At 43.2% G+C, this 24,726-nt stretch overlaps 1 protein-coding gene across 2 annotated transcripts in view; it reads right to left on the bottom strand.

The window, feature by feature from the left end:
* The window catches only part of LOC120994642, a 79,497-nt gene that overhangs the window by 33,006 nt on the left and 21,765 nt on the right, over positions 1 to 24,726 (bottom strand). For both annotated transcript variants that reach the window (XR_005777448.1, XM_040423357.1), the window contains exons 7-14: positions 21,313 to 21,403; positions 15,960 to 16,034; positions 12,090 to 12,229; positions 9,193 to 9,346; positions 7,715 to 7,790; positions 7,389 to 7,478; positions 2,846 to 2,936; positions 1,514 to 1,606 (exon numbers count right to left, since the gene is read on the bottom strand). Coding sequence is in view for 1 of the 2 variants with exons in the window: in XM_040423357.1 (XP_040279291.1) it covers positions 1,514 to 1,606; positions 2,846 to 2,936; positions 7,389 to 7,478; positions 7,715 to 7,790; positions 9,193 to 9,346; positions 12,090 to 12,229; positions 15,960 to 16,034; positions 21,313 to 21,403 (810 nt within the window). In the remaining variant the exon portion in view is untranslated. The remainder of the gene's footprint in view (positions 1 to 1,513; positions 1,607 to 2,845; positions 2,937 to 7,388; positions 7,479 to 7,714; positions 7,791 to 9,192; positions 9,347 to 12,089; positions 12,230 to 15,959; positions 16,035 to 21,312; positions 21,404 to 24,726) is intronic.

The following is a 24,726-nucleotide window of genomic DNA, read 5'->3' as shown; positions in this document are numbered from 1 at the left end:
CTTCACTGAAAGAGCATGTAATAAGTCGGCCTCAGAGGAATTGTCTTGGGATAGGCACAGTGAAGTAGAGGACAGCTGCTGCACCTTTCCTGCTGGTGACCCGGTCCGGATACCCACTCGATAGTAAGATGAACAGAAAAAGGCCAAATGCTGGCGAAGCGCTTTTCTTCAGAGTTAAAAAATAGTTTTATTGAAAAAACAATAAAATAACATTGTGAAAAAGCTTGTGTAACGGGTTTTGAAAGGAGTCTCCCTTCTCTTCTTCTCTTTTTTTAAATTTATTTATATAAAGGGGTTGATATATCCCCATTTTCACCAAGACAGGCCCTCTGATATGAGCATCTAGCGCAGGTCAAGGACTGTGTGTTTATATTTTTTACACTGCTTGGTGGAGGCTTCTGCCTATCAGTGTTCCCGGTGATGTCACCGACACTGATGGGCGGGCTTTAGCGCTGCCCTAGCCATTTTAAAGGGCAGGGCAGCGCTAAAGCCCGCTCATTAGTGCCAGTGGGATCACTGCTAGGTGGAAGCCTCCGCCTAGCTTTACCCATGGAGAGCCCGCTACGTCACCGGATCTCCAGAAAAAGCTTTTGCCCTGCATGATTCAGTGAAATGCTCAGATGCTCATGTCATAGAGGCTGTATGGATGAAAACAGGGATATGTCTGGGTTCAGCTCTGAACCCGGACAACCACTTTAATTCTGAAGAACAGTGCCCCAACAGCATTCTGCTTTTTTCTGTTTATATTACAATGAACAGGATTTAGATTGGTTAAGTTCCTGACAACATGGTTTTATCTGTTACAGTTATTTTTTTTTTCTATTTGCATATTTTCTATTTTAACTTGTATGAATAAAAGTGACGTTTTATAATAGGGGATTTTGTTCTGTGATATAATGTTTTCACCCTGTGATTGGCTGTCTATGGAACAGTGATGGTTTCGAAGTATTATTGCTATATGCCTTCAATAGAAATATATATATTTTTTTATGTACATTAAATTTTCCCCTCTGGTAACACCCCCTGCCGTTTCTCCTTCTGGTCCACCTTCATTCAGTGGTAGACTAACATGCTCAGTAGCTTCAGAAGCAGGTGAAGCAGCCCAGACACCCTTCATTCATTCATTCATTTATCCATCCCTAGTTTTAGGTTTAATAGAAATGGCTACCGGTATATCTCTCTCTAGACAGTGGAGAAGGAAATTGTGGGCCATTATAAACTATGTCTATCTCTGGGGCTATATGTGAGGGACTATTTTCTATGCAGGTGCTCGATGAGCTGTTGCCTACCCACAGAAAGGGAATCATGGCCTCTAGATTTGTGAGTAAAAATAGTTTAAAATTTGTGGGATAACATTTGTTATAAGATTGCAGCTTAGACATGGCTCATTTCCTTTATCTTAGTGACATTACAAACAATGCAGCAAAATAAAGGAGAAAATATTTTTCTTCTAGTTCCTTCACTGAGCTTAGTGTAGTGTAAAGTGTATAATGAGATAAATATCGATCGTTACCCTTCTTTGCTGCAGTAGCCTCCTGATCTCTCCTTGTAACTCATTTATTTGCTCTGTCGCCCTTTTCTCTATTTCATAGCTGTGCTGTTGTTCCTGGATTAAGACATAAACATGAAAAAGTACCACATACATCAAGTGTTTTTGTTCTTCTCTAATGATACAATACATTATAGGAAAAATTGACTCTATATAACATTAATATAAGGCCTCATGCACACGACCGTTGTTTGGGTCCGCATCCGAGCTGCCGTTTTGGCGGCTCGGATGCGGACCCATTCACTTCAATGGGGCGGCAAAAGATGCGGACAGCACTCCATGTGCTGTCCGCATCCGTGGCTCCGTTCCGCGGCCCCGCTAAAAAAATATAACATGTCCTATTCTTGTCCGCGCTTTGCGGACAAGAATAGGCATTTACATTGCCGACGCCCGTTCCGTTCCGCAAATTGCGGAAGGCAACGCGGGCGGCTTAAGTTTTTTGCGGATCCGCGGTTTGCGGACCGCAAAAAATGGCACGGTCGTGTGCATGAGGCCTAAATCTGTCGGCCTCTTTTAGACAAGGGATATGAAACTTGTCTGTGTTCTGGTTCAAAACCCAGATAGATGGAGTCTGTGCAGTCCCATTACTGCAGACCCATTTATTTGAGTCTTGTGGAAAAATTGGAACAAGATAGAACATGCTGCAATTCCCAATGGCTCATGTGGAAAATTGCTTATATAAATATACCCATTAAAGGGGATTTGCAAGTGTTTTTTAATGGTGACCTATTCTCCAGATAGGTCATCAGTATCTGATCGGTGGGGGTCAGTCATCCAGGACCCCCACTGATCAGCTGTTTGAGAAGGCACCAGCGCTCGCAGTAGCGTCACGGCTTTCTATCAGCTCACCAAGCACAGTGTCATACATTGTATAGCGGCTGTGCTTGGTATTGCAACTGTTGTCACAGGAGAAGGCTGCTACCACGAGTGCTGCTACCTTCTCAAACAGCTTATTGTCAGGGGTCCTGGGTGTTGGACCCCCACCTACCAGATACTGATGACCTATCTAGAGGATAGACACCCGGCACCCCTGGCAATCAGCTGTATGAAGGGAAGGCTTTGGCTGCAAAGCAGCAGGGAGCAGGAAGAGAGATGGGAGACGACAAGTGCACACTGTGCGCTCCTTCCCTTCATACAGCTGATCACCGGGGATGCCAGGTGTCGGACCCCCGCCAATCTGATATTGATGACCTATCCTGAGAATATTAAAAGCCGGGAGAACCCCTTTAAATACACACCATTCAGGGAAAAAAAACTATGTTGCCAATGCAAACAATATAGTGTTATCTTCCTAACCTGCTTAAGCTGATTTTCAAGAGCAGCTTTATCTTCTTCATATTTTCTTCTGGTTTCTGCTAGCATTCTGTTGACCCTTTCTTCCTGTTGCCTACATTACACACATCATATGTACAAAAATATTTTCATAGTTAGTAATTGCCTGCAGGTTGGTGGGCACTTGGAAAAACATGAAGACCTACTGTATGCTCTTTTTACACAGTGTAAAAAAAAGACATACTTTGCATATACATAAACCATGTGGTTAAATGTTTTATTTTTATGTCCAGCTCTAACATATGCTCTCTCTACTCTATGCTCTCTTGTTAGGTCAGGGTGGGGATCATAATATAAAGCAGGTATCTAGTGCAGTTGTCATAGTGAATAATGTACACAAGTTTTGATTTTGATTAAACTTTGTCATTACACATGTATAATACAGGGTAACGAAATACAGTTTGCATCCAATCAAAAGTGCAAAGAGCAGCAATTGCAATAGAAACAAGTTATATAAAGATAAGGATAGTGTAGAAAGTAGGAATAGTTATGTACAGATTATGTACAGATAAATTAAGTATACAGGTGTTTATATTACTATATAGAGAGCAAATATACAGATGTACTATGGACAAATATACGGATGTACTGATGTATACATACAGTACAGACCAAAAGTTTGGACACACCTTCTCATTCAAAGAGTTTTCTTTATTTTCATGACTATGAAGGCATCAAAACTATAAATTAACACATGTGGAATTATATACATAACAAGCAAGTGTGAAACAACTGTAAATATGTCATATTCTAGGTTCTTCAAAGTAGCCACCTTTTGTTTTGATTACTGCTTTGCACACTCTTGGCATTCTCTTGATGAGCTTCAAGAGGTAGTCCCCTGAAATGGTCTTCCAACAGTCTTGAAGGAGTTCCGAGAGATGCTTAGCACTTGTTGGCCCTTTTGCCTTCACTCTGCGGTCCAGCTCACCCCAAACCATCTCGATTGGGTTCAGGTCCGTTGACTGTGGAGGCCAGGTCATCTGGCGCAGCACCCCATCACTCTCCTTCATGGTCAAATAGCCCTTACTTTCAAAGTTTTCCCAATTTTTCGACTGACCTTCATTTCTTAAAGTAATGATTGCCACTCGTTTTTCTTTACTTAGCTGCTTTTTTCTTGCCATAATACAAATTCTAACAGTCTATTCAGTAGGACTATCAGCTGTGTATCCACCTGACCTCTCCTCAACGCAACTGATGGTCCCAACCCCATTTATAAGGCAAGAAATCCCACTTATTAAACCTGACAGGGCACACCTGTGAAGTGAAAACCATTTCAGGGGACTACCTCTTGAAGCTCATCAAGAGAATGCCAAGAGTGTGCAAAGCAGTAATCAAAGCAAAAGTTGGCTACTTTGAAGAACCTAGAATATGACATATTTTCAGTTGTTTCACAATTGTTTGTTATGAATATAATTCCACATGTGTTAATTCATAGTTTTGATGCCTTCAGTGTGAATCTACAATTTTCATAGTCATGAAAATAAAGAAAACTCTTTGAATGAGAAGGTGTGTCCAAACTTTTGGTCTGTACTGTATATATAGATGAACTGTTTCAATATTGCTATACAGACGGCAAATATACAGATGCACTATGAACAAGTATACAGATATGCTACGTATATACAAATTTACAGATGTATAATAAACATATCTGCAGAATGCTATGAATATATCTCCAGAAGTGGAAGAGTAGCGCTATGAACAGACTATAATAGTGAACAGTGTAAGTGTACGTACTGTAAGTGTAAGTATGTACTATAACAGAGACTTATGCTATGACAGTGTCCCAACTATAGCAGTAACGAATGTTAACATACCGTGAATGTTGAGAATGTATGACGGTCATTGTCATTGGGAAGAATGGAGGGGAGGAGGAGTGTAGAGGGTTAAGTGAGTGTGGATGAAAAGGTTCAGCGGGGGACTGGGTTCAGGGGTAACAGCTGTGGGGAAGAAACTGTTCCTAAACCTGCTGGTTTTAGTCTAAAGGGTCCTGTAGCGCCTTCTGGAAGGAAGGAGTTGGAAGAGTTTATTGGCAGGATGAGAGGAGTCCCTCAATAGCAGGAAGTGGAGTCCCTTTGATGCATTGTGCAGTTTTCACCACCCGCTGCAGTGCCTTGCGGTCAGCAACAGAGCAATTCCCATACCAGTTGGTCAGGATGCTCTCTATCGCACAGCGATAGAAGTTACCCAGTATGTCAGCAGACAGGTGGTTTTTCTTAAAAAAAAAAGAAGAGGCGCTGATGTGCCTTCTTCACCAGGCTGGAGATGTTGGCTGACCAGGACAGATTCTCAGAGATGTAGGTCCCCAGGAACTTAAAGCTGGAAACCCGTTCAACAGCCGTGCCATTTATGTGGATGGGGTCATGGGTGTCTCTCTTCTCCTTCCTGAAGTCCACAATGAGCTCTTTTTGTTTTGCTGGTATTCAGGAGCAGGTTATTGTCTGCGCACCACACAGCTAGGTGCTTTACCTCTTCCCTATAGTCAGACTCATCGTTGTCAGTGATGAGACCAATCACCATGGTGTCATCTGCAAACTTAATGATGGAATTGGATCCATACCTAGGCCTGCAGTCATAGGTGAAAAGGTAGTGGAGGAACGGGCTCAGCACACAGCCCTGTGGAGTGCCAGTGTTGAGTGTGATGGTGGTGGAACAGTTATTTCCTGACCTAACATGCTGGGGTCTGTTGGTCAAAAAGTCCAGGATCCAGTTACAGATAGAGTTGCTGATTCCAAGATCCACAAGTTTAGTGATCAACTTGGAGGAAATGACTGTATTGAATGTTGAGCTGAAATCAACAAACGGCATTCTTGCATACGTATTCTTGTTATCCAGGTGTGAGAGTACACAGTGAGGCGCTGTAGATACAGCATCCTCTGTACTCCTATTACTTCGATAGGAAAATTGGTGATGATCCAGTGTGGGGGGCAAGCATAACTTGAGGTGTGCCAGGACCAGTCGCTCAAAGCACTTCATAACTATAGGCGTGAGTGCTACAGGGCGATAGTCGTTCAGGCACATTGCTGATGAGTGTTTTGGCACTGGCACAATAGAGGAGGTCTTGAAGCACGCTGGTGCTACTGCCTGGGCAAGCGACCGGTTGAAGATGTCAGTAAAGACCCCTGCAAGCTGCTCAGCACATGCTCGAAGCACACGTCCAGGAATGCTGTCAGGGCCAACAGCCTTGTGAGCATTGATACTGCTCAGTGCATTATGGACATCTGTGATGGTGAGAGTAAAGGTCTGGCAGTCATCAGAGGGTAGGGTTTTGGCAAACTTTTCCTTATTGTCCTTGTCAAAACGAGCGTAAAAATCATTTAGCTCATTGAGGGAGGACACAGTCATGGCTTTCTGTGTGGAATTGCTGAGCTTATAGTCAGAGATGGCCTGAATGCCCAGCCACATGCGTCGTGGGTCAGAGTTGACAAAGTGTTCCTCCACCTTCAGTTTGTAGCTGTGCTTGGCCTTCTTGGTGCCCCTCTTCAGGTCTGCCCTGGACTTACTGTAGGCCTGAGCGTCACCTGATCTAAAGGCAGTGTTACGTGCCTTTAGTAGAAGCCGCACTTCCTTGTTTATCCATGGTTTCTGATTTGGGTACATTGTGATCTGCTTTTCTGTGGTAACAGTGTATTATGATTCTGTACAACTTCCGAACGTTGGCCATTTCATAATATAGCAGTGTACGGAGCATTATACTGCAGCACACTGGGTGCAAACCGTGCTGCAGTAAGGTGCCAGTGTGCTCTGCATGGCTCTGTCCAGCTTTCATGCACATGTCTCATGGCGCCCATATGACCTTGCTCGCCTCAAATATTAAATTAGAAAATTAAATTTTATTACATATTTAATGTTATTTAAAGAGTCACTGTACTTTCACACAATTTCATTTAATTTGATAAAGAATGATATAACTAGCAAATTTCTAAATAACTTCATTTAAAAATCTGCCAGCATCTACTTAAAAAAAGTCATGACCACTTTGGGTCTCACTTCCACCCAATTTGCAGTTCATTGGCTGTTGTCAGGCAAGATCTGTCCCTAGTAACAGAAACACAGAAGACCGCTCACAGGAAATGGGGGTGTGTCAGAGCTAGCTGAGATCCTGAGCCTGATGAAACAGTTACTTTTACACAGATTTTGAAGATTACAGGAGCCTCCCTGCCTTTCTGTAAGTGTGATTTATCCCTCCTTATCTATTCTGTGAGCTCTGGAGCTGAAAACAAAGATAGCAGGAAGTAAGGGAAAGGACGTTACAGCAGTACAGTGCTGGCAGATTCCACAGATTCCCCCTGCTTCTGAGTGAAATGCATCTAGATGTGCAGTTGAAACAGGGAATAATATAGCTGAAAGAGACATTAGGGAAGCCCAAAATATATTTATTCCTGCAATCTTTTTTTTGAAAACTCAGGTATACTTTAAAATAATTTTATCAAATATATTTAGAAATTATAGTTTGTGTTATGTACATCTTATAAAGAATAGTGTTTTGTCCATATTTTTTTTTTACCTTTTTTGCTCCTCTTCTTGCTGGCGTCTCTTCTGTTTTTCTCCCTGTTCTTTTTCAGCCATTTGCCTTTTTAAGATTTCCTGTTCTTCTCTGCAATTACACAAATAGTAAGAGACATTAAGGCAACAACACTGACATTTATATGACTAATAGGATGACTTATTGTGCATTCTTCTTGTCCTGATATATTGCTGTGTCTCCTGATAAAATGCAGAGATTATTTTATCTGTCCTTATGACTTTCTTTAATCAGGATCATTCTAATGGAAACATTTAATCTTGAAGATAGGATTTTATTTGTTTGAAAGTTGATTTAACAGAATGTACCTTGCTTGTCTTCTATCTTGTGGTCTTGTTCTTGCATATGTTGGTGCTTTGGTAAGATAACTCCAATGTGGGGTAGCTTAAAAGTACAAATGCAATCATATTAGATGTGAGAGCAGGCAGCATGGTGGCTCAATAGTTAGGGCTAGGGTCTTAGGTCCCATGGAGTATGTTCTTCCCATTTTTTGCATGAGTTTCCTCATAATACTCTAGTTTCCTCTGACACTCCAAAGACATAGCGATGATAATGCCTGTAAAGCGCTGCAGAATATGTCAGCGCTATATAAGTGCATAAAATAAATTAAAATAAAAGAGAATAGACAAGCTTATGTCCACCAGCTCGATTGTAGAAACCTCTGTTTGCCAGAATAGCTCTAGTAACTAACTGTCCCATTGCCCAGGACTCACAAATGAGGTGTGGTCAGATCAAAGGTTTCAAAAGTTCTAGTTACATACAAAATTACAAATCGGGATAAAGGTACTGGAGAGCTACCAACGCAAATTCAGAAGGCATAGGAAAGGCTGTAAACTGTGCCAATACAGCAGAACAGGCAGTATTACAATCTCCAGTAGGCATAGGTGACTGCTTGGCAATAACTTTACACCATTACATTTACAGGAGACAGGATGGAGCCTGAGGGAGATTCAGAGATTTATACAGTAATTTATGTTTAAAGTGTAACTGTCACTTCATTTAAAAAAAAAATAATTAACATGTTTTTGCAATATATTTTATCAGGCAATTTTGTAAACTTTTATTAAAAAACAGCAAGTACTGTATACTAAATATTGATAACGGTAAGATGCAGAGACAGACTTCTCAGCCTGCCTCTTCTCTGCATGCCCACTGCCTCCCTACTTTTGTCCCTGTACACTTACTATCGAGCAGCGCTGACCTCTGACAGCCCTGCTGTCCTCTTCCTTACTGGCGCTCACTAACTAGAGGCCACTACATTTAAGCAACCATTTTCTTTTTTTTCCTTCTTCATTGCGGCCTTCTTGGTTTTGTTTTGCCTTGATCCATTGGGGAACAATCATGATGAGTGATTGTAGCTTAGATGTTTTCTATAATAAGAGTCTGATGCGCTCTGTAGTCCACCTCACCACTCATTAGAGGCTCAGGACGCTACTTTTTTCTCTAATATATTTTACACAGCAGCTCGGTTTGTTCAAAATGGTTGCTTATGTATGGGCAAACACCCCCACAAGTTCACTTAGAAGTTATGGTAACTGTAGCACCCACTCTGGCAGACCTGTCCATGTATACATTGCATGGGCAGCCATTCATTTAAATGTCCAGCATGTAATGCTATTTTATCCCTGCTGCAGTCACTGCAGGCTGATCGTCAGAGGTTCAAAAACTACAAGGGGATGTCTTCTTGATAGAAATACAAAGTTGTTGGCCATGTTAACCAAACTGTTCATGCAACTATACAATAGCTTATATTAAATCAGACTGATCCAGGATTTCTGCCACAAACCTTGTGTTGGATCATGGACTGGAAACTGATCGCTGCCCCCCTTGTTCAATGAACTGTAGAGATCTTGATAAAAATGCTTATTTATTATAGTCTGAAATTCCTGGACAGATAAAGACATTCCTGCTGTCTTTAGTACTGCTTTCATATCACTTTGCTGACAGAAGAGAAATACAGTATTTAAATCATTATGTTAAAAGGCAAAAGCAGTGGAGCAGATTTATCAATGTATTTTTGACAATTTTTGGCTCAAACACCATATTTATGAAGTTCACGCATCACTTCTTCTGACACATACACATGGGCCAGAAAACGCAGGCAGGGCTTAAGAGTTGCAATGAGCTTCACTCATTTACTAATAGTTTGCTAATGTTTTTACTTCTGAGCATGTCATACAGGTCTAACCTGGTGTTGTGTTCAGCCTCAGCCAGATTCATCATCAAGCCACCCCTTTAATGAATCAGGCTCACACTGCCCCTATGGCTTGTCAGTCTTAATAAATCTCCCCCAGGGTGGTCTGGTGTTACAACAAACAGTTTTTGGTCGAAGTGCAGCTCCACTAAGCTAGAACAATGTAGTATAGTAAATCAGTGTAGGTTTCTGCTCCACGCAATTGGATATGATGTAGTCACATGGTAGCATTGCATCACATTATGGCCTGTAGCCTTGATTTCTTAAAGAGGTCACCCCACAAATAAACAATTTACTGTTGAATCATGCAACCTATAACAATTTTTCACTTCTGTCTAGATATTGCTGTTACATATTTGTGATAGTGTTTCAGTTGTTTTTGATTCCCTCTTAGAATGTCAACCTTCTGAGTCAGTGCCCTTGGTGATACACCCTAAGTTATTCAGTCCCATTACTTGGATCCTTTTGTACCTGGGTGGTAGAGAGATCTTGCTATTGTGCAGGCCATCCAATAAGAATCAGTGCACACACATGGGGCATCTTGGTGGCATCTTCTCACCAGCACTGGACACATTAGGGTAAGTTAATGCCTAGATGGATACTACCTTTTATTTTTTTTTCCTCCCCCTCTTTTCAGCAATACATTCTCTATGTACTTTTATTGGAATCATGTATATAATATATGTCATATTTTTATCTTGGACCATTACTTTCATTAGTTTTTTTCTGGCATTTGCCTCCGGAGTTCGCCGGATCCGGCATTGTCAGATACAACCGTTCACCTCTGGACCCATAGACTATCATGGGGTCCGACAATGATGCGGCCTCTTTCCAATATAAATGCCGGCGTTCGGCCAGACAAAAAGTACATGCTGCAGCATTTTTTGTCTGGCCGACAGTCAGCATTCACTGTGGGTTACTGCAAGAGTTCACAACGTAGAGCGGAGAAATGGCATAAAAAAAACAAAAACATAAAGAAATAGCCAGAATAGCTGCTTTTTGCTGTGGCGAAACCAACCTCGCCATTGGGTTTTGGAGAGGCCTGGCTGCTGGCCTCATGCCCCAGGATTATGGGCCATATACTAACTTTTAAACCCCTGAACCTATTCAAGTGAATTTTGGATAGGTTTGTCCCCAAGTTATACTGTTTAAATTGATGTAAGTTATATGTATGGACAATGTAAACTCACAAAGTTGTAACAATTTATAATAAGTGTAACTTGTCAGCTTGGGAGGAATATGCTGGGTGTGTTTCTATTGTGCCATTGTCCCATTGTGTGTTTAAATGGTGATGTCTGTTCTGTTGTCCTCACATGTGTATTGGTGATCTCCCTTTGTCCTGAGAGATAATTGGATTGCTCCTCAGTTGTCTCCGGGACAGAGAGGAGGGAACCATGATGCATTGTGGGGATATGTTGTATCTGTCCTGTGACGCAGTCTCCCTTCTGGTCCTCTGGGGGCGTGAACAATTTGTTGCTGTACTTACATTGCATGTGTTGTAAATTACTGATTGGTTACATTTCAAAACCCTGTGGGCAGTACTATGTTTGTGGTTTATGAATAAAAGAGGCTGTACGTGAAGTACAGTCAGACCACTGCTTGACCCTCAACACGGAGCCTTGTCTCGTTATTGGGGGGATCCGCTGTATGCTGTTAGAGACTGATTGCCAGGAGTGTAAGCTGATTCCTGTTCGTCTGCTAGCAGCTATTCATGAGGTTCCAGTTTGGAGTGCTACTTTGTATCCAGTTCGGGACATTGGTGTTCTGCAGTAGCTGTGCCTGTCTCTCAGAAAGGGGCACATCGCCTAAACGGATTTTAATCCCTTGTCTGCTGAAACGGTCCGTTACATGCTATTCACCACAAAAAAAACCTAATACAAAACTATCAAACAAGTGTTATGTACGCCAAAATGATACTAATGAAAACCACAAGTTGTCATGCAAAAATCAAGCCCTCACACAGCTTCGTTCCATTCAACAGAAGTGAGCTAAGCTGCAATACAAGGAACAACCCATGGACAAACAAAACCTTTTCTGGGAAAAAGCATGTGCTTCTTTCTAATCCTAGACAATCACTTTTAATGTTTTCATATAACTCTGTTCATAGTGGTGGCTACTGAGATGTGTATGCAAGATTGTTAAAGTCAGTGCTATTAGATGTTGGGGTGGGGGGGCATTTTTTTTATGTTTGCCCTGTTGGCAAAATTCCCTAGAAACTGCCCTGTTTGAAACTCGATGTGCCCAATCCTGTTCAATTCTTCCCCCCATCAGTCAGAAGCTCCCCATACACATTGGATTGTCGGTGGGTTCAGTCGACATTAGTCAAATGTGTGTAGAGGCCTTTAGATATGGTCTAAAGAATACCCTACAGATTTGACCTCACAGATCATCTAAAAGTGATCATATCACCAGATTGACTAACGCACTCTGGATATACAGGAATATATAGTTATTTTTAACATTTGATACCAACTTCATTCAATACTTACTGCGGTTGAGTCGTTAAGATGTCTTTGGACTAATATCAGAAACGCTAAACTGAAAACTGGTATACAATTAAACTGCGGTTCATCAAGTCCCAGGATATACTGATCCCACACGTAGAGTAGTGTATTCATCTTCAGATAACCTGTAGTGTGAGATGAAATAAATATCTAAAAATTAGCATCCAACCTTAAAGGGGTTCTCTGGGAATTAGGAAAATGAAAATACTTGTATATTACTTTATTATAAATATATTAGTTATGCTAGTTAAAATGGCTTGTTTAGTTTTTTGAGCAATCATTAGGAGAAATAAAATGTCTGTACACACAAAACCTGTCCTAATTACACAGGAGGACAAGTTACTTCACAACACTGAGCTAAAGAGCTGCCTCATCCTCCTCTCTGCTCTAATCGTCAGAGATTATGATCCTGAATACAGCTGATAGGATCTTCAGCTGAATCTCTGTGGGAATGGAGTTCTTGAGGAGACATGAAATACAGAGAGGAGGTGGGGGTAATGAGCAGCAGCACTTGTATGCAGTCTCCATTACCACAGTCTGTCTTGTCTGCCCTCTCTGCACACCATGTCTCCTCATGAACTCTATTCCTACAGACACTCATCATTCATCAGACATAGATCATATTAAAAATAAACTGTGTTCATTATCATAATTCCTGACAAATAGAGCAGTGAGAAGAATGAGGCAGCTCTTTAGCTCACTGCTCTGAAGTAACTTGTCCTGTGTGATTAGGACAGCTTTTGTGTGTACTAATAGGACGGCGGCCATTTTATTTCTCCTAATAAAACAAACAAACCATTATAACTAATGAAAGGTATTCGGGAATATATTTATAATAAAGTAATATTTAGGTATTTTCATCTTCTTAATTCCCGGAGAACCCCTTTAACAGGTAATTCATACATTATTCTTCAGTTGACGCTGCAACTAAACTTTTTTAAAATTTTCTACCAAAACTATTTTTTTCCCTCATTTGCTTTTGTAGCCTCAGCAGGATGACTTCATATGTCTGAGATAAAATGCCCTTTAGCTAATTTTAGTATTCTACATATGAAGTCTATGAAGCTAGAGACATCAATGACATTTTGTCTCGCTCCCCTTTCTTCATTTACCATGAGAATCAGGTTCTTCAGGTTCTAATGAAAGTCAGACGGGACAATGGCCGTGCTAATGTAATGATTTAAGGACATCTTCTTCAGACAAAATATAGTTTGTCATAGATTTATAAATTGTGTTCATAAATACTCAGCATATGTGACAAGCCTAATATTTTTTTCATTAATGTTCATACATAAGTTTTTTTATGATCATAGTAAATGTAACAAAAATGAATTGCCATACACTGCCTTGAAACTGACTTCTGATGACCATGTAAAAGGGTTCCTCTACAACATCCTCTCTATTTGGAGATGCCTTCTCAATATTCATTACTTATCTGACTGTACTCAAGGACGAGAGGCAGATCATGTTATGGGATCCTTCGAGAGAGTGGGCTCAGCCTTGGCTGGTCTTATCCCCTTGCTACTGGGGTGGCAAGAACCTGTGCGCAGGACACCCTGTGTTGTTTGCAAACTGGAAAGTGAGAAATTGGCCCAAAGGTCATAAAAGGGCATGAAGGGGAAAATAAGTTGATCAGCGCTCATTTAAAGGGCCTTTTACACAGCCTGTTGTAAAGTGACATGAGGGAGAATGATTGTTATTATTATTGCATAAAGACAGGATCACCCTACACAAATGCAAATTTCGGTCATTTGTTGTAGGGATCGACTGATTATCGGAGTTGCCGATATTCATGATTTTCAAAGTTATCGGTATGAGCATCTAACCTTGCCGATAATGCGTACAGCGCGCTATCAAAGAACATGAGCGCGCTGCTGTGAGCGCGCCAGGTTTCCTCAGCAGCACAGGGGAGAAGGAGTCACTCTCTCCCTCCCCCTGTGCCGCGCTGCCTATGAGGAGGAGGGGCAGGCGCACTGCGCCACCAATGAAAGTTAACGTCTAATACAAATACAGGAGGCGTTGCCCAGCCTATATAACAGGAAGCTGCGATCAGCGGCAGTTAACTCCTCAGATGCCGCACCTGAGGGGTGCCAGCTGTGTGATTCTGCCGCCGACACACCCGCCTCCTGTATTAAACGTTAATTATCATTGGTGGCGCAGTGCGCCGTCCCTAGTATTAAAAACATTGGGGGTGCAGTGCGCCCCCCCAACCCCCTCCCAGTATTAAAATCATTGGTGGCAGTGGCCACAGGGTCCCCTCCCCTCCTCTTCATTAGTGGAAGTGGCAGGTTCTGATCGGAGCCCCAGCAGTGTAATCCTGGGGCTTCGATCGGTTACCATGGCAGCCAGGACGCTACTGAAGCCCTGGCTGCCATGGTAAGCTCCCTGCTTCTGTGTGCACTATGCACAGGGCAGCAGGGAGAGTGTGAGATCCTATTCACCCTAATAGAGCTCTATTAGGGTGAATATGACAAGTGATTAAAAGATCCCAGGTTCTAGCCCCTAAGGGGGGAATTAGTTATTAAATAAAAAGTAAAAAAGTAAAAAAAAGTAAAAAAAAAACCACCAAAATATTAAGTATAAATCACCCCCTTTCCCAATTTTACATATAAAATATATAAACAATAAATAAATAAACATATCACATCGCCACGTCCGAAAAGTCCAAACTATTAAAATATTTTAAAAAAATCTCCTATGTTAATGCCGTAACAGAAATTTAAATTTTTATTTTTCAAAAGTGAAAATGCACAGAATATCGGTATAAGTTATCAGCTATCGGCCTGAAAGTTCACAGGTTAGGCCTCTTTCACACGGGCGTGTGCGCCCCGTGGTCGTGCTGCGGCCCACAAAATGTGGGCCGCAATGCACGAGCACAGTCCGTGGGGCAGCCGCAGCGGATCGCAGACCCATTCACTTGAATGGGTCCACGATCCGGCCGTTCCACAAAAAGATAGGACATGTTCTATCTTTTTGCGGAACGGAAGTACGGGACGAAACCCCACGGAAGCATTCCGTGCTTCCGTTCCGCACCATTCCGCATCTCTGGATTTGCGGACCCATTGAAGTGAATGGGTCCGCATCCGTGATGCAGAATGCCCACGGAACGGCACCCGTGTATTGTGGATCCGCAAATGCGGTCCGCAATACAGCAACAGGGCGCATACGCCCGTGTGAAAGAGGCCTTATCGGTATCGACTCAAAAAAATCTATCGGTCGATCCCTAATTTGTTGGATAATTTGTTACCATTACCAAGACCATTTTATAGGAACAAATGTTCGTGGGGAGATTTATTCCTGATAGTTATACACCCATCCTGGTGTAAAAGGCTGAAACAAAGCTTAAAGAGCTTTTCCAGGTTCTAGATATGAATGACCTATGTTCAGCTGATTGGTGGAGGTGCAGGTTGTCAGACCCCGACCGATCTGATATTGATGGCCTATCCTGTGGATAGGTGATCAATATCTAGAATCTGAACCACCCCTTTAAGGTTTCATAGGGTTTATTAGAGTCTTAGGTATGTTTATAAATGGTCAGATATAGGTAAGTTCACATTTGTGTTGGGTAACTCTAGTAGTCCCTTCCATTTGTGCCGCAAACCTGCCAGATCCCACTAGAGTGAATGGGAATCCAGCAGTGCCTGGTGGTGTCTGGCTATGCTAGATGCAGTAACTCTGGAACAGACAACTGGAGTTACCTAACACTTGAATCCTAACACTTGCTTGGAAATCCATGAAGGAGAACCCAAAACAATTTAGAATCAAGTGTTTCATTATACTACACCTTACATATCATTATCTGTAAAGTTAATTTTGGGTCTACAGCATCAAAGAAATATACCAAATAATTTATACCAACAAAGAAGACCTGGAAGATGGGCTGCAGCATCCTCTGTAGACCAAGTGTCAAGGCATCTTCTGGATTTTTAGCTGTTTGATAACAAAGCACATACAACAGAACTATGGTACCTTATTAATTTACCATTTTATGCATAAAATACAAAAAAAGATTAACATTTTTTTTTTAATCAGGCAAACATATGTTGAAACATTTCAATGCCCAGCATTATAATTGGGCCTTGATATTGGGGAATATTGTTTCTTTCAGATTTCTTTTTAATACTTCTAAACCACTTCCACAGTATGTGACCCTTAGGGTTCTTGCATATTGGCACAATTAGATAGCAGTAAACAGGGGAGCACCCAGGAATTTTGTCTAGTGGGGGTCTGAAAAGAAAAAAAGCGGCATGTGGTGCACTGAGCAAAAAATTTGGCCCCACCCATTGTAATAAGCCCCTCCTACATATAATAGGCCACTCCCAACAAACACTGTACAGCTAAAATTGTATTGTTGAGGATGAAGGTAAGAGTCTCACCCTCATCCTCCCTAGACGCATTGTACTCAATACTCAGGGCCCAGACATAAAGCTCCTGTACTCATTCACACTGCCCCCCATGTAGCTCCGTGGCATGAGCTGTTGCAGTTTCACTTCCTCCCTCCCAGTCCTGAAGGCGCCGAAAGAGGAGTGGAGGAGGAGCTGCGCGATATCGAAGGTATGAAGATCCGGGTGTCGGACCGGCTCTACACATCATACAGATAGGGGAGGGCCTGTCCTGGCTGCACTGCCTGCTTTACATTATACAATAGACAACAGCAGGCTACAGCCAGGAAGCTCCTCCGCTCTCCTCCCTCCCCAGATCCTGCTCAAGACCTGTGGTTCCCCCACCATCCGCCACCCCCCCCCATCTTGGCTGTTCTCACCCAGCTCTGAATCCTCCTTCTGCAAATGGCAAGGGGAGGAGCCGGAGCATCTCCTCTCCTACATAGCGCCTCTTACATCCAGTGATGTCACCTTTGATGTAGATGTTCTCTTTCCTCATCTTCTCCATTCAGAAAAGACCGCCATGAAGATTTTTCAGCCATCTCCCATCTCTGCAGAGACTGACAGACAGACATTGGTTTCCTACTTTTCCATCATCTTCTGAACACCCCTTCCTGCCATCCATAAATACTGTGCCCTCTGTGCTCCCCAATACTATACTGCAGAAACTGGCCCCTGAAAAATACTAGTACCACACAGATAGTGCCCCCTTCAACAATTATTGGCACACAGCTCTAAAATAACTGCGCCCAGTAAATAGTGTCCCGGACACTAATAGTATAAACATAATGCCCCCAAAAATAATTGTGCTAAGCTGATACTGTCCCAGGGAGCCCACCAAAGTAACAGTGCTCCCCAAAATCCCACCAATAGAAAAAATTCTCTGCCAGAGCACACTTGGTAGCAATAATGTCCCCATAGTGCCCATACTAGTAATCATGTTCCCCATAGCCCCCCAGTAGTAGTAAAGCTCACCATAATTCCCCCTAGTAGTAATAATTCTCCTGAAAGTACAAGAAATACCCCCGCTTAGTGCCCGCAGTTGAGATAATGTCCCCATAATGTATGCCAGTATAAAATACCCCTATATAGTGCCCCAGTAAATGCCCTATAGTGCTCCTCTCCCCCTTCCCCATAGTGCCCCCATAATGTGCCAGTATAAAACCCATCTTAGTGCCCCCAGCACATGCCTTCATTGTGCTCCTCTCCCCCTTCCCCACAGTGCCCCCCATAATATGCCAGTAAAAAATGCCCCTTCTTAGTGCCCCCAGCAGATGCCCCATAGAGCTCCACTCCCCCACAATGTGCCAGTAACCCCCCCCCTTCTTAGTGCCACCAGATGTCCCCATAATATGACAGTAAAAAATTCCTCTTCTTAGTGCCACCAGATGCCCCCATAATGTGCCAGTAAAAAATACCCCTTCTTAGTGCCACCAGATGCCCCCATAGTTCTCTCTCCCCCATAGTGCCCCCATAATGTGCCAGTTAAAAATGCCCCTTCTTAGTGCCACTAGATGCCCCCATCGTTCTCCTCTCCCCCATAGTGCCTCCATAATGTGCCAGTAAAACATGCCCCGTTAGTGCCACAAGATGCCCCATAGTGCTCCTCTCCCCATATAGTGCCAGTAGAAAATGCCCCTTCTTAGTGCCACCAGATGCCCCCATAGTGCTCCTCTCCCCTACAGTGCCCCCCATATTGTGCCAGTAAAAAATGCCCCCTTGCCAGATGCCAAAGCGCCCCTTATAATTTGCCAGTAAAAAAAATGCCCCTTTAGAGCCACCAGATGCTCTCATAGTGCTCTACTGCCCCCAAATAATGCCCCTATAGTGCTGCTCTCTCCTATAGTGCCTCCCATAATGTGCCAGTAAAAAATGCCCCCTCAGAGCCACCACATGCCATAATGCCCCCCATAATATGCCAATAAAAAAAGGCCCCTTTAGAGCCCCCAGATGCCCCCATAGTGCTCCACTCCCTCATAGTGCCCCCAAATAATGCCCCTATAGTGCTACCAGATGCCCCATAGTGCCTCCAATAATGTGCCAGTAAAAATGCCCCTTTAGTGCCACCAGATGCCATAGTGCCTCTCATAATAGGCCAATAAAAAAGGCCCCTTTAGAGCCCCCATAGTGTTACCAGATGCCCCATGGTGCCCCCCAAAATGGGCCAGTAAGAAATACCCCCACATTCCCCCCCCAAAAAATGGGGCAGTAAGAAATGCCCCCATAGTGCCCCCTCCCAAAAAAAAAATGGGCCAATAAATGCCCTAGTGTCACTAATACTTACCTCCATGAGTCTGGCAGCAATGCAGGCCTCTTCTGGCCTGTGTCTCCGGCTGTCTGCTGCCCCGCTCAGACGGCGCGATGATAATGATGTCATCGCGCTGCCTGAGCCGGCCTCTGATAGGCTGCAGGCACTAGTGCCTGCAGCCTATCATAAGAACAGGGAAGGGAGACACCTCTCCCTCCCCTGCCCCACCACAGCACAGCCATCTGTATCGCCGTCCTGAGGACTGCGATACAGATGAATATGGAGATGAGTGCTTCCACAATGGACCACCGCCGCTGCAATTAGAACCAGTACACAACATGTAGTACAGGTAGAGATCAGTACAGTACATGTAGTACAGGTAGAGATCAGTATGGTACATGTAGTACAGGTAGAGATCAGTACACTACATGTAGTACAGGTAGAGATCAGTACAGTACATTTAATACAGGTAGAGCTCAGTGCGGTACATGTAGCGCAGGTAGAGAGCAGTACAGTACATTTAGTACAGGTAGGGATCAGTGCATGTAGTACAGAGAGATCAGTAAGTACATGTAGTATAGGTAGAGAGCAGTACAGTACATGAAATACAGGTAGAGATCAGTGCAGTACATGTAGTACAGGTAGAGAACAGTGTGGTACATGTAATACAGGTAGAGATCAGTGCGGTACATGTAACGCAGGTAGAGAGCAGTACAGTACATTTTGTACAGGTAGAGAGCAGTACAGTACAAGTAGTACAGGTAGAGAGCAGTACGGTACATGTAGTACAGGTAGAGGTCAGTACGGTACATGTAGTACAGGTAGAGGTCAGTACGGTACATGTAGTACATGTAGAGATCAGTACGGTACATGTAGTACAGGTAGTGAGCAGTACACTACATGTAGTACAGGTAGAGATCAGTACACTACATGTAGTACAGGTAGAGATCAGTACGGTACATGTAATACAGGTAGAGATCAGTGCGGTACATTTAGTACAGGTAGGGATCAGTGCATGTAGTACAGAGAGATCAGTACAGTACATGTAGTACAGGTAGAGAGCAGTACAGTACATGAAATACAGGTAGAGAGCAGTGCAGTACATGTAGTGCAGGTAGAGAGCAGTACAGTACATGTAGTACAGGTAGAGAGCAGTACAGTACATGTAATACAGGTAGAGAGCAGTACAGCACATGTAGCACAGGTAGAGCGCAGTACATGTAGTATAGGTGGAGATCAGTGCAGTACATGTAGTACAGGTAGAGAGCAGTACAGTATGTGTAGTACAGGTAGAGAGCAGTACAGTATGTGTAGTACAGGTAGAGAGCAGTAAGGTACATGTAGTACAGGTAGAGAGCAGTAGTGTACATGTAGTACAGGTAGAGATCAGTATGGTACATGTAATAGAGATAGAGATCAGTACGGTACATGTAGTATAGGTAAAGAGCAGTACAGTACATGTGGCACAGGTAGAGGGCAGTACAGTACATGTAGAACAGGTAGACAGCAGTACAGTGCATGTAGCATGGGTAGACAGCAGTACAGTGCATGTACCACAGTTAGACAGCAGTATAGTACATGTAGCACAGGTAGGCAGCAGTGCAGTACAGGTGGATTCATCAGGAAAAGCTCCCTACATACAGTATATGCTAAACATATCCATTGGGCTCCATTCACCTGACAGAAGCCAAAAGAGAGTCCTTTTAGCCTTCATCAGGCTGGTGTACATTGGTATTCTTTCTTGTAAAGAAAAGCATAGTCAACTTTCTATCTGTATGCCAAAGTATTCTGCAAAAAACGCCCCATACAGCACAGTATACGTTTTTCATGGTAGTATGTCTATGACAATGGCACACATGAGAGCCTTTTGTTAAAGGTATATGTTGGGCAATACTCCCAAATTGTACATTTGACGTAAGATTCTAGCGTGATGTTAACAGGGGTGAACACTCATACAGCTTCTAGAAGACAGTCAATCAGCCCATTAATTTCATGATTAGAGCACCCTGCGGACTGGCTGTACTTGTCCCCAATGTGATGTATTCATTCACAGATATTTTCTCTGTAAAATAAGCATGCCGATTGGCTAGATCTTCCAGCCAACATGCGTTGCAGATCTGCACTATTTGTGGCACTGTAAGTTAAAGGGAACCTGGTGTCTGAGCTGCAGGCAGCATGTTATAGAACAGAAGGAGCTGAGCAGATTGATATATAGTTTTGTGTGGAAAGATTCAATATAACTTGTATTTCATTCAATTATATTCCAGCTCATTCTGGGCTTTGAAGTCCAGGAGACGGTCCTATCAGCGATTGACAGCCTGCCCTCTATGACTGTGTATAGAGATAGCTGTCAATCACTGATAGGACCGCCTCCTGGACTTCAAAGCCCAGAATGAGCAGGAATTTAAATGTATAAATGAAAAGTAAATCTTTCCCCAAAAATTATATATAAATCTGCTCAGTTCCTCCTGCTCTAAAACATGCTGGCTGTAGCTTACATTGCATTTTCATGGTGATATGTTCCCTTTAAATGTGGTTTCAAGTTACAAAGGTCAAAAAATACAAAATAAAAACTCACCTTCATTTGCATAGATTTTTTGGATGGTTTCTGCTAGCCTTTGGTCCAGAGTTTGCAAAGATAAAGACATTTTTTGGAATATCCCACTCTCCTAGTTTAAATATAAAATAAGATTGTTTATACTGAATTCACTTAATATGTGTTAAGGCGACCATCCACCTTTAATAGCTGTTAGCTGAACCCATGTTTGACCAACAATTGTTCCTCCTGATCTTCCGATACACATGCATGCTCAGTTTAACTGAGCGTGCATGTTTTCTGAGTAGAATAATCTGCTTCCAGACCTCTCTGGTGCCTCATGTCCCTTGAGAATAAAGGGTGGGACATTTTAAACGTTAGCATGCCCGACTCTTGCCAATCTTAGTCTAATATGTATGGCCAACATTAGTGAAACTCGCTGTTCAACCTCCTGACTCCAGTCCAGCTCCTTACATGATTCTGCAAGCAGAAGCCTATCTATGTTCACCCTCTGATCTTCAGTTCTCAATACAAAGCCCACAGAAAATATCATACGTAACTATAACAACTCCCACCATACACCCTCACTGTTGTATGGTGTCTATCATGTGAGAGCTTTGACAAAAACACTGTATTCCGGTATTGCGTGGTTAAAGTAATTTCAGGTTAGAAACTTCAGTGTCACGGATGGTGTACAGGAAACAAGACAATGCAAAATAATCTATGACTCACTGGATCCACAACTAAGGAACAAAAGGGAGACCCCTGCATGAGACCTGGCACACTCTCCCTGACTGCTCAGCCTATGCGAACACCCCAAAGGTGGATGGTCGCATATCCACGTACCTCGACTATCTAACACCTGAAGACCCTACAATAGTGAGGGGACACGACCACCGGCTCCCTACACTAGACACGGAGGGAGTCAGGGTCATCTGAGATCCAGCAAACAGAAAATCACAAATAAAAGAACAGCACTTATCTTGCAGAAGACTGGGAAATAGGAACAGCATGCACACACACTCCAGGAAGTTGTATAAGCCGCACACTACTGCATTATGGGGAGGAATTTAAAGGGATGCAATCAGTCCAACTGCATGACAGCTGAGAGAGGCTAACGAGATGAGGAACTGAAAACCAAAACAAAGAAAACTCAAGGAGGAGGTTCTGAAAGGCTCCTGTCAGAGCTTCTCAGCTGTCTGGTTGTGACAGTACCCCTCCCTCTACGAGTGGACTCCGGACACTCAGAGCCCACCTTCTCAGGATGGGACCTATGGAAAGCCCTGATGAGACGAGTGGCCTTAATATCCGTCACTGGGACCCACATCCTCTCCTCAGGACCATAACCCTCCCAATGAACGAGGTACTGGATAGAACCGCAGACAAGACGAGAATCCACAATCCTAGAGACCTGAAATTCAAGATTCCCATCAACCATAATCGGAGGAGGAGGCAAAGGGGAGGGTACAATGGGTTGAACATAAGGTTTCAATAAGGACTTATGAAAAACATTATGGATCTTCCAAGTCTGAGGAAGATCAAGACGGTAGGCAACAGGATTGATGACAGACAGGATCTTGTAAGGCCCAATAAACCTAGGACCCAACTTCCAGGAGGGAACCTTCAATTTGATATTCTTGGTAGACAACCACACCAGATCACCAACATTCAGGTCCAGACCAGGCACACGTCTCTTATCTGCCACACGCTTATATCTCTCACTCATGCTCTTTAGATTATCCTGAATCTTTTGCCAAATAGATGACAAAGACGAGGAGAATCTGTCCTCCTCAGGTAAACCAGAAGACCCCTCTCCCGAGAAAGTCCCAAACTGCGGATGAAACCCATATGCACCAAAAAATGGTGACTTATCAGAGGACTCCTGACGACGGTTATTTAAAGCAAACTCCTGACGACGGTTATTTAAAGCAAACTCAGCAAGGGACAAAAAAGAACACCAATCCTCCTGATTCTCCGCCACAAAACAGCGCAGATATGTCTCTAGATTCTGATTGACGCGCTCTGTCTGGCCATTCGATTGCGGGTGGAAAGCAGAAGAGAATGACAACCGAACCCCCAAGCGAGAACAGAAAGCCTTCCAGAATCTGGAAACAAACTGCGTGCCCCTATCAGAGACTATGTCTGAAGACCCTACAATAGTGAGGGGACACGACCACCGGCTCCCTACACTAGACACGGAGGGAGTCAGGGTCATCTGAGATCCAGCAAACAGAAAATCACAAATAAAAGAACAGCACTTATCTTGCAGAAGACTGGGAAATAGGAACAGCATGCACACACACTCCAGGAAGTTGTATAAGCCGCACACTACTGCATTATGGGGAGGAATTTAAAGGGATGCAATCAGTCCAACTGCATGACAGCTGAGAGAGGCTAACGAGATGAGTAACTGAAAACCAAAACAAAGAAAACTCAAGGAGGAGGTTCTAAAAGGCTCCTGTCAGAGCTTCTCAGCTGTCTGGTTGTGACATTCAGCTCATAGACCACTACAAAATGTAGAATACAGGATTTCCAGGGTCAGGTATAAAGTTAAACACAAACCCAAGAACTTTGTTTCTACTATTGATGCTTTATTCATTCTAGCTTATCCATTGAACATCAAACAGCATGGGGGTGTTAGGCCATGTTCACATTGCCACGGAATTGCGGAATGGAATGACAATGGTAGTTCACAAAACGAAGAACTAGCCTTCACCAGTAGTGGATTTTCCTGGGTACCTTAGGTATCTCCTTGTACTCGCAGCCAAATTGTATAAAAACTGATGGTTGGAACTTTGAAGAATAATACTATGAAGCATATATCAACACTAGCAGGTAACAAATATACAGAAGTAGAATCTCACCATTAAAGGGAACCTGTCACCTGGATTTTGTGTATAGAGCTGAGGACATGGGTTCCTAGATGGCCGCTAGCACGTCCGCAATATCCAGTCCCCATAGCTCTGTGTGCTTTTATTGTGTATAAAAATCGATTTGATACGTGTGAAGGCTTTGGCCTGGATTTGTGGGAGGGGCTGAGGTCCGCCTCCAGCCTATTTAGGGCACCCCCCTACCTGGCTCCTGCACCGTCCGAGGTCTGAACTTGAGAGAGAGAGTCGCGTGTGGAGTTAACTGAAGAAGTTACTTACAAGTTGCTGTTTCTGAAGTTCGTTGTGTTTCGGGTCCAGGATTTGGAGCATTCCGGTTCCATCCGTCCGGCTTCACCTGGTTCCTTGCGGGTCACGTTTCGCCCGTTCAAACTGTGAGTTTTCATACGGTACAGCACAGGGCCTCACGGCTGCCCTGCTTCCAGCTCGGTTCGTTTCAACATTTACCTGTAAAACCATGTCACAGTTTCATTTCAAATCACGGTTCATGCTGGCACCTTTTTCTGTTCATGCATGCACGCACACCCCACCGCATCCCCACTCCTAGCACGGACAACACGTGTACCAG

Source organism: Bufo bufo, chromosome 3, assembly GCF_905171765.1.
Source record: "Bufo bufo chromosome 3, aBufBuf1.1, whole genome shotgun sequence".
In the NCBI taxonomy this organism is placed as follows: Eukaryota; Metazoa; Chordata; class Amphibia; order Anura; family Bufonidae; genus Bufo; species Bufo bufo.
Note: the sequence above shows the minus strand (reverse complement) of the source record. Positions and strands in the feature narration are given on the sequence as shown.